The 15,035-nt window shown below is 41.4% G+C and overlaps 1 protein-coding gene and 1 non-coding gene across 3 annotated transcripts; one reads left to right on the top strand and one right to left on the bottom strand.

The window, feature by feature from the left end:
• Positions 1-1,329: 1,329 nt before the first annotated feature.
• Positions 1,330-1,432, bottom strand: LOC125542010. The gene has a single exon (XR_007297794.1). It is a non-coding gene; the product is annotated as a U6 spliceosomal RNA (small nuclear RNA).
• Positions 1,433-3,717: 2,285 nt separating this feature from the next.
• On the top strand, positions 3,718-14,997 carry LOC125535297. Of its 2 annotated transcripts, XR_007294637.1 has the most exons (13): positions 3,718-3,977; positions 4,588-4,671; positions 4,976-5,050; positions 5,304-5,558; positions 6,004-6,066; positions 6,145-6,228; positions 6,312-6,458; positions 8,014-8,048; positions 8,178-8,233; positions 8,308-8,402; positions 8,534-8,869; positions 12,347-12,790; positions 14,550-14,997. XR_007294637.1 is itself a non-coding variant. In XM_048698352.1 (11 exons), the coding sequence occupies exons 1-11, from the start codon at positions 3,783-3,785 to the stop codon at positions 8,858-8,860; spliced, it is 1,416 nt and encodes a 471-aa protein (XP_048554309.1). In that variant the 5' UTR covers positions 3,718-3,782; the 3' UTR covers positions 8,861-9,155. The 2 variants fall into 2 exon arrangements, 1 of the variants encoding a protein (XP_048554309.1); XM_048698352.1 differs by lacking the exons at positions 12,347-12,790; positions 14,550-14,997 and having other exon boundaries at positions 8,534-9,155.
• The last annotated feature ends 38 nt before the right edge of the window (positions 14,998-15,035 follow it).

The raw sequence follows: 15,035 nt of genomic DNA, 5'->3' as shown, positions 1-15,035 counted from the left end.
GTGACTTACTATCATGTAAAACAGTAAAATATTATGTCTGGTGACCATGTTTTAAAGTTGAGTAAGTAAAATTTTGAAATATTTATTTTCAAAATTTTGAGTAAGTAATATTTATGTTTTGAGTAAGTAATATTTATGTTTTTTAAAAATAAAAATAAAAGAAAAAGGAAAATGAAACAGACCTATGTAACAAACCAACACGATCTTATTGGTTCGCCCACCAGAGTCTCCCTTGAGGCGGCGCGACCGCCTGTCTCGCTATAAGTGAGATACAAATGTGCCCGATTAATTCGTTGACAACTATTAGGTCCTTCGTGCACACATGGAACTATTGATAAACCCTGTGGACAAAAAAAATGATAACGTTTTTGTCCAAACACACTCAAGCGAGAAGGAAAACTTGTAAACAAATATTAGAAAAATCCACCGAGATGTCCTTCCTAATTCCTGGCTAATCTGAAAGTTGTTTTCGTTTGAAGCTTGGGCTCGACAAGATGCAGCTCAGTTTGGGCAATATCCGATAGTCATTTACGTAACTCACCTTGTGCGTGTAATCTCTACAAAGAGGAGTTTGTTCTGGCGCCTTCACCTCCCATCCGATTGTTTTCCTCTACTTAATTTTGTTTTCTTGTTGACCGGCTTGTTGGGCTTGCCATTTCAAAAACACTGGCTGACACATCGACCATACAGTTGTACTCATGCTATTTGTTATGATGAGATGACTCAAATATGATTTTACTCATGGTGTTTATCATCACCGGATGGATAGCTCAAGAAGATAGATAGGGTTTTTGCAAGCGACAAGGCAACGGTCATATCGATTGAAACATTGTAGTACATCATTTAATTAGGGGGGGGGGGGGGGGGTAGGGGGAGCCCTACGTACGACTGCGGGAAAGAGGAAGTAGTTGTGCCTAGCTAGAATGACGTCCACGTCAAGATGTATGAAAGTAGAATTTTTCAAAAAAATATCACAAGTCCAATGACATTGGCAAAATTGTTCAACAATTGTCTCAGGGTTTTTGCGGCATCTGGAGTGGGTTTATTCTCAGTTGACATTTTGGAGAAATCAAAATTAAGAAAATAAAATAGAACACTCACAATCAGAAAATGGATTGTTAGCTGCTCCAGCTACAATGGTCTCGTGAAGCTGATGTATATAACATGAAAAAAAAAGTACAGTATTGAAAGCCAGGGGCTTGGATAGAGGAGACGCAAACAGTGGAAGGACCTAGCTGGAAAGAACAGTGCACAGCGCCGCAACCGCACGAGAAGATGGCCCAGGGACGTATCTGTAAAATGCGCAGGGACCGGCGCGCAAAATCTCAAAAAAATTTGGACCATTTCTCGATTTGTGCGTGTCATCCTTGCGCAGGGGCCATGCTAATCTTCTCTGTATCGTTCCAATTTTATCGGATGTCCCCGAAGGGACGATGTGGAAGGAAGAGCGACGCTTATAAACCGGTCCCGAGCTCCTCCGCTGCGCGATGTGGTACTAAACTTGGGGGGCGCTGCTGTGTCCCGCGAGCAGCAGGAACCGCGGGATGGCCAGTGGGCCGCATCTGCGCGCAGCCTGGTTCTTCCTCCGCTGGCCCAACTTGGAGGCGAACTGGCCGATGCATACCGGACACAGGGCCCTATTCTAGTAGTGGCAGGTTACGCTCAGAAAAAAAAAGAGTAGTGGCAGGTTTCTACGTGACTGACGTGGGATGCGAATACCTCTTCTTAATTAAAACTCAATTTTTTAAAGACTGCACTGTACATGATGAGAGCGACCAAAACCAGAAGATCCAAAAAACAAAAACAAAAACAGAAGATCCACGTGACGGGCACAGTTCTTCCGCGCTTATTTGGTTGCCATTTAACCCTAAAAAAAGGTCATCACTTTTATCAGTTCCAAAACGTGAGATTTTGATCTTGGACAAGTTTTCCCTTTTGTGTTGCCTGGTCTTTTCCTTGGAAAATTCATATAGATCACCAAAAGAGCCATTTTTACAAATAGCCGGTCTTTGTGTTTTTTAGGATCACCGGTCTCTGTGTTTTGTCATGTACTCCCTCCGTCCCATAATATGTGTATTGTGGGACGAAGGGAGTAGACTTCAGTGAACCATTGGTCCTTAATTTTACTGCTAAGGCACACACATTTTCTGATATTCAAGTTTAATCTTATTTTTCGCGGGAAAAGTTAAACCATGAATTTAAGCAAGGAAATTTTCTTATGTGTCACAAAAATTATAAAACCAAATTTATACTCCCTCCGGTTCAGAATATAAGGTGTATCATTTTTTTTAGACGTCAAGGTTCTATAATTTTGACCAACTTTATAGTGAATAAAGTATCAGTATGTACAATACCAAGTCATTATCATTAGATTATTCACAAATGTATTTTTATATTTATTTACGTAGTATGGTATATGTTGATATATCTTGCTATATCAAACATAGAAACGTTTACTTTTTGAAAAACTAATACACATTATATTTTGAAACGGAAGGGGTATTTGAAAGAAGTTTTCAATATAATTACAAGTCACATGATTCATAAATTATCGGTCTATCACAGGATCAAAGTTAAATATCAAAAGACATGTGCAACTTATAAAGTGAATACATAAGAGGGTAGCAGGGGTGGAAGTGGGGACGATGGTAACTATTGCACACGATTTTATCAGTGCCCTCTCATTGGAGTGGTGGTCGTTGCCTGATGGTCGGTGGTGACATGACAATATGGCGAGGTAGGTCAAGGGCACTAGATAGCGACCACGAGCTAGGTGGCTGAGTAGGAGAATCAATGGGATGAGAAAGTGGATCCGATGGAGCACAATAGGAGAGGGTAAGAAAAAAAGGGACGGTGTACACCCTGGTACCTGGAAAAGATTAATATCTTAGCCCCTGGATGCAACTGGACGATTGGATCATCATGTTAAACCTCTTAGCTGTGTTCTTCTCCCCACGAATGGATCACGCGTAAGTCTTCCATCCATTGACCTGTCGCACTCTATCCATCTATCTCCCCCTGCCCTCCCCCAAGGTCGGTGGGTGGTGCCCCGCACCACCTCGTCACTAAACTAGATTTTGTTCATCACCCACACAACGCAGGCTTGCAATCCTTCACCACCTGTCCATAGGATTGAAGAAACCGAGTCATGCCGCTAAGTAAATTGAAAAAAGGGGGTCTAAATCACGACACCAAAGAGCGAGACCATTGCTTCTCTTGATTGATACCGATACGCCAACTATTAAGATCCGAAGAGAGCCAAAAGACCTGGCAACACATATACCCTTGCAACTCTCCGTCGCTGCCAGATCGGATGTCGTGATGTAGGGAGAGGCCGAAAATACTTTATTATAACGGGCCATCGCTGCAACTACCTCATCAATGTCGTTAGGGAAACAGAACCTAATGAAAACAATGACCTACAAAAGGAAAATGTAAAGATAGGGGAGAGGATCCCACTCCTCTTGTCACTCTCCGAAGGAAGAGGAAGGGAGGCCGAGGTGGCGGCCTGAAAGGGAGCTTGAGTGACTGGTTGGGACAATTTGCCGATACACTCTCGTACCATGTAGAGTCACACCTCATCCTCAATTTGCTGGTACACTCTCCTACCATGTAGAGTCACTAATGATCTAAAACGTCTTATATTAATTTACAGATGGAGTAGTATATAAGATATCTACTGTACCACTTGGGGCCTTGCAAAAGACCGCTACCGAATTCCACAGGAGGCCGGGGGTGCGAGCCGAAAGAAGCAGAAAGGGAATCCCCAGCAAGCGAAAGAAATGGGGATAAAATTCAAGGTCAAGCTATACAGCGACAGGGCGGGAAGCAGCGGAGACGGCGACGCCGGACCCACACCGCCGCCTGCGCCAGGCCTCGCGCCGTCGCCCTCCCTCGATCCATCGGCGGTTTCCACCTCGCCGCCCCCGCTTCATCCGGCACGGCAGCCGCCGCTGACCCCCATCGTCAAGTACACGGTCAGTTCTTTCTTGCAATCTTGCTTCCTCCTGTAGTCTCCTCGGCGAACGGTGATGGTTGCTCGGCAATCACTTCTCCGAAATCTCGCGATTAGGTGGTGCGTCGGGGTGACCTCGGCTTCGTTCTTGGTCCGCTTTGGGGCGTTTCTTGCGCCCAGTTCGTGGTTGGGTGTTTTCTTGGCTGCTGCAGGATCGGGTGTCGTCGCACTTCAGTTAACATTTTCTTGGCTGCGTTCTTCGAATTGGTGTACTTTTTGCCTTGTTGGGAATATGGATTGCGTGTATGCTGGCCAGCCCTCCAATTAATTTCGTGATGCCTTATGTAGCACCTGAATTCTTTTGTAAAGGGAAAGATGTACTAGTTCGTTGGGGTTTCTGTTCAGAAATTGCGTTCCTTTGATATTCTTCTGCGAGTTCTTGGTCCAATCGGGTGACCAGGAAAGCTAGATAGACTGGATATTTCCATGGCAAGATAACTGAAAACTGTTGGATTCCCCTCTGTTTTCTGGATCGGATGCTCTGTTTCCACTGCACTTTTTTTACTCTGTTCTCTGCATTTGCATTTGCTCTGGAAAGTGTTTATTTTTTACAATGCCCTGCCGTTTTCTAGGATGAAGGACCGGATGTTGATGACGATTGGCCTGAGGACGAGGATGATGACTGGCCCGAGGACGAGGATGATGATGAGGACGAGGTGGAAATTTGTGTTCCTTTGCTGTTAGTTCTTATAGTTCAGTTCCATGAGTTGGTGACTTGAGTTCTTTGTCCAGTTGTTCTGAATACAGAGAATGATGCCTCGTCAGTTCACAATCACGGTGTTGGATTTTCTTTTCTACTTGTTGATTGTATACGTTGGGGTGAATAAGTTGTCGTGGTTGCTACTACACTTGCCTTCTGTTTTTCTAATGATGCCTGGTTATCACTGCACTGTTTCCCACTATTTTCTGCATTTGTGCTGGAAAGTATTTTTTTTACAAGCATGTTTGGCCATTTTCTAGGATCAAGGACTGGATGATGATGATTGGCCTGAAGACGAAGATGATGAGGGTTGGGAGGTTATGCAAGAGGATGAGGTGAAAAATTGTGTTCCTTTCCTGCTAGTTCTTAGTTCAATTCCATGTTGAGTTATTTGTCCAATTGTTCTGAACACAGAGAAGGATGCCACCCAGTCATCGCGGTGTTGGAATTAATTTTCTAGTTGTTGATTGCATTAGTTGGAGTCTGAATCAGTTGTTTTAGTTGTTACTACACGTGTTTTTTTGGTACTTATGGGCTTTATTTGTGCTGGAAAGTATCCTTTACAACTATCTGTCTGCAATTACTTAGGATGAATTACCAGATGAGGAGAAATTCTACATTTCATTGTTTATGAGCGCTCAAAAGAAGAATCTCCCGCATGATCTTGTTCGGCATGACTCGGTGCCGCTCAACAAAAATGAATATTTTTCTCTGTGGGAAAATTGGAATCAGCTGCTGGATGGCAAGAGAACATACCTCCGACCACCGAAGGACTGCCGTATTCTCAGTGTCAGTGGCGTTTTCCGGTGTCCGGATGCTCGCCCAAGGACATTAGGATGCAAGGTGAGAACATTGTAGCTCCTCTGTTCACAACAATGCATTGATTTTTTAATCTTTTCCTCATTCAGTTAACACCATCTGACCTTTCCAATGACCTACAATAAACTTTCACCAGATATTCATGTGATAACGTCATGTGTCTCAAGTCTTACCAATAATGCGAGTTAGGGTACAGGAGAAGTTCTTATCTGACTTAAATAAGTTATAATTTTGCACATTGTGACCGATGATCCAAATCTAATGTAACATAGGTTTTCCCCACGAAGGCCTCATATCGTCTTCCTCCCAAATAAGTGGGTGATTGATGTGTGAAAACCATAAAAGAATTCTTAGGCTTACAATTTTGCGCCTTGTGCTTCAGCATTACTTATTCGAATCCATCCTTAATTCAGATGAATCTACTAAATCGCTAGTGCCCTTTTTGTGATACTTATTCTTTGTATGGCAGGAACCACTCTTGGATTTGGTTCAGGATTATCCAGATAATGACATTTTCCAGGAAATAATCAAGGTAAGTTTGCATGCCACTATAGGAGCATTCTCATTATTTAAGTGTTCTACACTAATGTGCAAAACTAGTTTTGTGCAGATTCTTTGTCAGCGCTATTTGCACATCAGACGAACTCGCGGAGATGGCAACTATTTCTACAGAGCTTTCTTTTTCTCCTACTTGGTAACTATCTAAGTTTCTAGGTTTTTTATGCTGTTGCTTTTTTGTTTTGCATCAACGTTTGATATGACTATGCTTGTAAACAGGAAAATCTTGGACAAATGCAAGATAGTCAAGCTGAAGTTACTCGCCTAATGGAACATGTGGCAGTGTCCAGAGAGAATTTCTGTCGTCTGAAATGGGACAAAGCATACTTCTTAAATCCTGAAGAATACTTTTCAAGTGTTGCTTCTGTATGTATTCTCCTTGCTTACATAAGCTTCATTTTTTTTCTCTGACCTTGTAACCCTAGTTCTTTTGTAATACTTATTAGTTCAGTCATTTAGTGAAAAACAAACTACGTATGATTTATAATACTTGCCAAAATAACTTGATGTCCCTTATGTGGCCTGAATTGTCCAGTGCTGCTTGTAAGATGTGGTTGGCTGTAATCCTAGCGGGTTGATGCCTTTGTTAATTCAAAGTCAGGCTCGGCTCGAGCCTCTTCTCTTACTTTTTTTGTCCAGTACCCTTGCTGAATCTGCTTTGAAGTTATCTGAACCCATGCTCATCATCAGAAAATATCTTTGATACAGAATAATACCTTAAGGCCTTGTTCAGTTACACCCCTCCACAAGAGGATCGGAGGGGATTTGGGGGGGGGGGGGGGTTGACTTGTAGGGGATTAATTCCTCTTCAATCCCTGCCAAACCCCCTTCAAATCCCTCTCAACCGAACACAGCCTAAAATGTTTTTGTGTTTTTCTTTCCTCTGTAGAAACTGTTTTTCTGTCCTCTGTAAAAAAAAAGCATATGGAACTACATACTTAAATGAAACAAGAAGTAGATGCAAGGTCGTAATCGCGGTTTGTGGTCTGCTACATGAAGGATAGGAGAAATCTATCACATATAGCGGGCCATCGTAAAAGCTAAAATATACTCTCACTTTTGACTATAGTACACATCTTTGCTTACTGTTACGGTTTCCGAGTATGAAATATATGTAGCGAGACATATAATAAACATTGAGCCATGTCTACTGAACTAAGACAGCCAGCCTGAACTAATCTATTTCTTATCAAAAGAATAGCATGAGGTTCCAAGTAGTATTAAACTCCTTGGTCTTAGCGAATTCCAAAATATGCGACCTAAAACAGAGGGGGTATGCAGAGTGAGAGGAGAGGGAAAACCTATGAGCACTCTGCCATACATGTAAATTTAGGGGAGGGCTGTGGAGTTCTCCATATATTTATTTTCTTGTTTCCATATTACTTTTTCTTAAGGATATCTAAGAAGAGTATAGAGGAAAATATATTTATTTAGTTGAAGTAGTTTTGGTACATGTGGCATGGAGGAGCCGTAGCTGCTATATGAATAGTGGATGTATCAGTATTAGCTCTGACATGGAAATTATTCAATGGCTTAGAATTTCATGCTGTAAAAGCTATAGGGCGCTATTTAAATTTTGAAACACCGAGTATATGATATGGTGGAGAGTACTGGTCTACAGGACCATGCCAACTTGAGAGCTCCTTAATAATGCTATGGTCTGTCATCATATTCCACTTGACCAAAAACTCCACTTTTCATTCTTGCTAAAGTATGGATGCTATTCAGCTCAAGTAGTTTCCTGAAATAGCATTCACTAGAAAAGTAGTGGAGCATTAGGCGCAATCGACATGATATGTCGCGGAAATATTTGTTTGCCACACCATTACAACTGCTGTATGTCGTATGTTAAACAAATACGATTCTCTTCATAATATATCTTAAATTATATACTTAACCGTTTGTCTTCATGTTCTTTCAGGAGTTGAATCATTTGGTCAATTCTGTTGCAAATGGGTATGAGCTTTTAACTTGACATTTTGTAGTGATTTTCTCTGAGAGGACAATGACGTTAAGTTTCAAGATCCCTTTGCTTGTTTGTTGTTACGTTTGGGTTTTAAAAGTATTTGCTTTTATCTTTTGCAGTCTGAGTTCTGACGAGTTGTACAAGAGAAGTCTACAGGAGATCATGCCACTCAGGAGTAAGGATACTACAAGCTTGCTTAGATGTTTTGTTTGTCCACTTGTTCTCTCTCGCTTAACACTTCTTTTCCAGTCATTTCTTTGCTAAGATTGCTGGCAGAGACTGAGATCCGTACTCGAGAAGCTGATTACAAATCATTTATCCCTGGAAATATGAATGTCAATCAGGTTAGAGTTTCTTATCCCTACTACTGTTCTCGGACAATCAACTAGTGGATCATGTGTCCTTTGTCTTTGTCGTAAAAGTTTATTTATGTAGTTAACTATCAAGGTTGAGAATTTTATGGTTTTGGCATCAGTACTGCTACAAGGAGGTGCGCCCCCTGGATGTTAAACCAACGATGTTGGCAATGAGGGCTTTAACATATGCACTTGGCATCCCGCTGCGACTTGAAATTCTGGGCAGAGCCTTGATGGCTGGAGATTTGCAAGTAAAGCGTCTTGATTTCTTCCCTCGATCAGAGTCAGGGAAGGGTGCTTTCCATATGGTCCAAAGCTACTGGTCCTCAACCTCAACCCCTGAACCACTGGAGCTGGGAAGTGGCAACCTGTTATTATCTGATGGCACACCATTGCTGACCTTGCTGTGTCGGTCTGAGGACTGCGACATTCTTTATCGCAAGTGAACTGTGCAGGTATTTATTTAAAAAAAAACTGTGCAAGTATTCTGTAGGCTACTTGACAAAAAGCATTCCTAGAGGATGGCACATTAAATCTATTGATAGTCTAATACAGCATGGCCATGTAGGTTTTTACTGGCATCTGATCTCAATCTACTTGTGAAGTTGTGCTTACTCATTTGAGAAAAAGCAATGAGCTGTTTTATTCGCTTTGGAATGTTTAGTGAAGTAGTCTTTAACTAGGCATCGATTATCAAGGAATACTGGCATCAGGAAATGTGAATATATACTGCATTTGTTACTGATACTGTACTCCTTTCCTTCTGTATTCGGACGGAAGCTACATAATTGATGAGAACATGTGAAGAATTAGATGTTTTCCAGCTTCCTTGTAGTCGGGTGAAATTGAATCTTGATAGACAACAACTAAAATGTATAAGTTCTGAATAAAAATAGGAAAAAATCTTTTGAAAATATCTGTTTCCATGATTTGTGTAGTCATACAACTTAATCATTCTCAATATACCTTATTAAGGCTGCGTTTGGCAGCTCAGTCTTTTGGGGTATTTAAATAATACTATTGTTTTTCTAGAAGCCGCAGTTTTAAAACTTTGACGTGTTTGACATAAACAAATACCACACTTTATAAACTGTAGTATCCCTAATGCCATGTTTTATTTCTTGTATTTGAAAAGAAGTCTTGACCTGCATTTTCTAAACAAAACTGAGAAAAACTTGTATTTTAGAAACTAAAGTATTCATTGCCTAAGCATCAGAATACCAAGACTAGGCCTAAATGGTAAAGTGAATTTAGTGGGACATCCCAGCCCAAATTTGCTAAATGCCATGGCTACGTATAGGACGGGCCACAATCATAGCACCAGTATTACACTTTCGTTCTCTTTTCATGTAAAGGGATTAGCACATTCATACACCGTATCTATTTGTAAACACTGATAGCACATAGCTCGAGTTTATCTGGAAAAACGGGATAGCGTGAGCTCCTGTGCCTGGGCTCCAAACCGCCATCCTCTAAGGAGAATGGCCTTTTTTTTTCTCTCTTTCCATGTCATTGGTAATAGTGGAAATATTATGAACATTCTCAAGGAAAGTGTTTGCACTAAAAAAATTAACTCTCGAACTTTTGACATGTTTTAACCTATGATATGTGTAATAAGTTGTAGTGGGCTAGTGGCAAACCGTTCTGTCAAGCACATAAGAGGTTGTGCTGGTGTAGTCCATCTAGTGAAAGTAACTGAGCTGGAAGTTGAGGCCACTCATCTCTATTTCTTGACTTGGTCCCACATAGCATAAGACATATACATAAGACCATAATTATTAATCAAGGTTCACACATGCTGTGCTGCATAATACACATTAAATTTGAATATGGAAGCCAAGGACCATACTACTTCAGAAATATTCTGGTGCCTGATTTCGTGAGCTCTCTGCTCAATAATCTTGGTGCTAGAGGGAATGTGACGACTGGTGGTTGGGAGGCAAAACCCTAGATGATGAAGCGTCATAGGGTGCCTCCAATTAGTTCAGTCCAGCTGCTAGGTTCCATGATGTAACAATGCGAGTATATGTCTTAGGAGAGCGCCAACAACATTCAATGCCGTTATGACATGGTTGAGGGGTTAGGAATCACCATCTCCCTATACGTAATGCAGCCATACCCGCTCCTTTTTACGGATATCCGTATGCATCATGACATATGAGCGGTGAGCTATCTCAAAAACATGCTGCATGCATCACGACCACATGCCGTGCGGCGGAGATTCCCAGGACATCTTGAGAATCGGACCTTCCCCCAACTTTTCTTAGAATCTTGAACCCATATTTTTTTGAAAACCCTATCTAGTTAGAATGTAAACAACTAGGATTATTAAAAAAATATAGGTTCAAGATTCTGGGAGAAGCTGGGTGGAGGTTGGGTTCTTAAGATTCTGGGAGAATCGACCAAAAGGACTGGGCCATGCGTCCGGTTCCAAATTTCCGCCTCCCATGAAAGCCGATGCTTGGCTTTCCGGTGCATATGCACTTGATCTTTAAAAAAATAGTAATTATAAAAAGTCAAAATTTTAAAAAATACACTTGACTTTCTGTTGCACTTGTATAAAAAGTTTCGACGGGAATGACTTTTATGGTATTTTGGATGAAAAAAGGGCAAAATCAACACTATACACAAGTCACTATTCATACTTGTCGTCCTTGAAATTTTGTCTTTTCTTTGGTCCAAAAGTTAATAGGAGTTTTTCCTTCGTGATTTTTTAAATATAAGATTGCAACAGAAGGTGGAGTTTAGTTCCGGAAAGTTTCAGAAGTTTTTGACTTGTTCCGCAATTACTATTTTTTTCCCGTCTCAAGTGCATATACACCTGGGAGCCAAGGGGTATTTCCCGAAAAATACTAGGATGTACTCGGGTCCTGCCACCCTTGACAGTCGTCTCTTCCGAATATATCACATCCTGTTTATGTTCCATTCATGTTCATGAGGTTCGCCGTGTTCCCCCAGTGCTTGATGCCCATCCTTGATCCACACGCTCTGCTTTGTACCGTTGTCTGTCAACCACCAGCATCCAACACCCAACAACCTGTTGCTCCATCTACATTTCTTTCTCTATCAGTCGGCTTCCAGTCGGCTTCCACGTACCACCCACTCTCCCGGGCTTGACGCACCGTGCGCGGCCGTCGCTAGCTCCACGCATGCCACTGTTCACTGTCACTCTGCGTACATAGGGTACATGTCTTTTGTCAGTACATTGAAGATGATCGTTATTTTGTGACCACCATAATGATCCTGGGAGTGATGTGCGTGAATAAACTTTTTGTTGCGTAGCACATTTCCCTGCACAACGTGGCATCTCCGTTAACACAGCCTGGCCGTCAAAGGCATTCATGTCCGTGATCAATCGGCACTCGGCTTACATAGTCGTTACACTATATATTGCCCCTAGCTGGAGAGAAGGAGATGTCAACCACAGAACCACCAATTTAACGGGCTGCCGGTGATCAGCAGAATAACTGGTAATGGACGCTGATCACAGTAGCCCCTCGGAAGATGTTAGGCAAAGCCGAGAGATGTCGATCCGCGTACCTAGAACACGAGTCGGAACCGAGTTGCCAGATGACTCCACATAGGAGAAGGAAGAGGAGGATGAGGAGGAGGAGCCCTTGAGCCCAACCTCAAGGCTCATGGAGGGTATCTATATCGTCGTCATGATCGGCTTCGGCACGCCCTTAAACCTACCGCTGTTCCGTGCCGGCTTCGAGGCCCAGCTTCGCCATTACCCGCGCTTCCGCAACATCCAAGTACTCCTATTTATATTTAACTAACATAAGTATGACTTATGTGAGGACTATTATTTGATACTCTAACTACTTAATTGTTTCTTATATGAAGTACTATATGGTAGTATTAATTTGTAATAGTTTTCTAGTATATCATTAATCTAACTACTTAATTGCTTCTTATAATTACATGGACAGACCCATGATAGCATGGTAGAATGTGGTAAGAGTAATGATGCTACATGGGGTAACAAATTGGGCTACATCATCCTTCCATTTCGTATAGCCATGCACGATGATCAAATTGCATATATCCGTGAAGCAAAGAAGATGGCGGAGCGGAAAAAGAGGTCACTTGAAGTTATTATGACACAAAAGATGACCGAAATTTTCCTCAAATGTTTTGGTGTAAAGGTATATTTCATGAACTGCACAAACTTTGAACAAGTTTATATCTCGTCACTTCCATGTTTCTACTTGCACTGCATTTATCCATCAAAGCAGGCAACATCCTTTATCGTGCGCCGCATGCTCGGAAATACGACATTATTGTTCTCCAACATGATTGGACCAGTTGAACGGATAGACTTATGGGGGCACACGGTTACCTTCATTGCACCTAGCGTCTACGGGCCAGGAGAGGTATGTCATCATGGTACTAATTAGTTGAGAAAATTCTACTTTTACTTCCAAGTTATAGTCTTTTTTCTGCGGGGGACTTCCCGGTTATAGTTGGCATACACATTGATAATTTTTTATCCCATTAAAAAATCTTGATATATCACCACATGGTATGTGTGGTAACCAACTCCATATTTGAAACTGAGCTATGACACTTTAAGTCACTAGAAGAAAAAAAATCTAAAAAAAATCTTGATGTATCTAGGAGTTTGTTAAAAACATGTTGTAAGCAGTACTCAGTTTGCATGCCTCGGTATTACCAAAACTAGGATAGGGCTTAGGGCTTAGGCTTAAGGGGTTCACTATACTATAATTAGAAGACTTGAATCTAAACCAAAAACATAACAATCATATTATTATTAGTTTTTTCTTCATTGGAAAAAACAACTTTATTGGCACAAGTTCTAAGAGTAGCACTTACTACAATACTAAGTATTTGTCGAGATTATGTGAGTGGTAAGAAAGAAAGATAATAAGAATTTAAGAAAGGGTGCTGGTGATATGTTTTTATCAACATATATGTCTTATTTGTATGTTTCTAATATACTTTCTTTATTAATATACACAATGCTTAATGAACCATTATACATATTATAACAGTATAAACAAAATTAAATAGAAGCATCATAACAGAGTTAGCATCCATTAAGCAACATAGTAGAATCAATGTACAAATAGTCAACATAATGCAATTCGGCTAGGGCATATAAATAGTAATCAACACATGGCAATGCAAATCGACCAGAGCATATCAATTAATACATCACGAAACTGTAGTTGCAACACATCGTCAACAAGGAAGGGCCATATTATATGTTGCACACCGTTAGGGGAGGCGGCGAGGTCAGGTGTACGACTTGCCAATGGAGAAGCCAATGTATAGAGAGGTGGTCATGCCACCGGTAACCATAGACTCCTCATATTGTGTGCTGCAGTGAGGGGAGGGTAGTGGAATTGATAGGTAGTAGATGACACGGTAGCTAGATTCAACCATACGGCACCAATGTGGTCATAGGTAGGGCTTGGGCATGAATTGATGCAGGCGTGGATCAGGCTCATGGACGACAATGCTCCACACACTAGGTCGGACTTGCAGATGGCGGTGTGGAAGCGGATAGTAAGGCAAATGACAAGGTTGGTGAGGCTAGGGTGTGAAGGCGAGAGTGTAGAGATCGAGCGTTCTGAGTGCAGTTAGGGCTTGGGAGATACCGAGAGTAGCAAACTGATGTGGTAGATCATTACTATCCATCCCTCGTGGTTCCGCATCGAACTGCATATATGGTCCAAATATCATGGTCAATATGTCTAAGATAGAAAAGAGTTACCGGCATGTGCCTATAAACAACATGGACTTAAATCTTTTGGCTCTAGGTAAGGTTGTGAGGGCAACTTACCATGACGTGATAAAACTTCCAACCCATGTTTCGAGGATAGATTCATGGAGAGAGCGGGAGGAACGCTAGTTTCCCAACATAATATCAGCGGTCGGGCATGCTCTAGGCAATGACGGTGGTGGGATTTTGTCATCTAGAAAAATGTTGTGGCCCTTCCAAATGCTGCGGAGGATATTATTGTACCTTTCCATAGGCAGGTTCCATGTAACAAGACAACTGAAGTTTCACTGGTGAAATGTAAAATAAATATGTATGAACAAAAAAAATATTGTACTATTACTTTTACTTCGGTTTGTATTTTATTTGAAGCTTGATTGCTTTTGTAGGGCCTAATTCTGAACTACCAAAGTTATAGCAGCACTATCAAGGTAGTTCTATCGTTTGATGAGGAAAAGCTTCCAGATCATCGTCATCTTCTGGATGACTTTGTAGAGTCTCTCAGGCTCATTAAAGATGCGGCTTCAAAGCTTACAGAGTCGAGCAAGCATGAGTCATTATACAAAAGTTGGATGAGTGCGCCACAAGATACACGTACACATGTGTGCGATCAATATCACTGTGTATACCACGTGATAGATACTAGTATACCTATGTGGTGCATGTATTTGGTACTAGAGTATCTTAGTCCAGAAATCGATTAAGCCAAAGCATGTAAGTAGCATGCATTCGACACGCTATTTTCTTTACTTTCGGACTGTCATCGACAAGATCAAGCCTGCTCCAGTAAAGGAGCAGCTCGTTCTGATGGCAGGAATGGTTGTTCGGTGATTCAAGGACTTCAATGTAATTTTTATTATGTGTTGTGTGCTTTG

This window comes from Triticum urartu, chromosome 2, assembly GCF_003073215.2.
Source record: "Triticum urartu cultivar G1812 chromosome 2, Tu2.1, whole genome shotgun sequence".
Classification (NCBI taxonomy): domain Eukaryota; kingdom Viridiplantae; phylum Streptophyta; class Magnoliopsida; order Poales; family Poaceae; genus Triticum; species Triticum urartu.
Note: the sequence above shows the minus strand (reverse complement) of the source record. Positions and strands in the feature narration are given on the sequence as shown.

Bases quoted from the DNA above. Each gene is read 5' to 3' on its own strand.
- LOC125535297 (XM_048698352.1), top strand. From the start codon at position 3,783: ATGGGGATAAAATTCAAGGTCAAGCTATACAGCGACAGGGCGGGAAGC. The intron at 5,051-5,303 runs GTGAAAAATTGT...GCAATTACTTAG, and splicing joins AGGTTATGCAAGAGGATGAG to GATGAATTACCAGATGAGGA. The intron at 8,403-8,533 runs GTTAGAGTTTCT...TTTTGGCATCAG, and splicing joins GAAATATGAATGTCAATCAG to TACTGCTACAAGGAGGTGCG.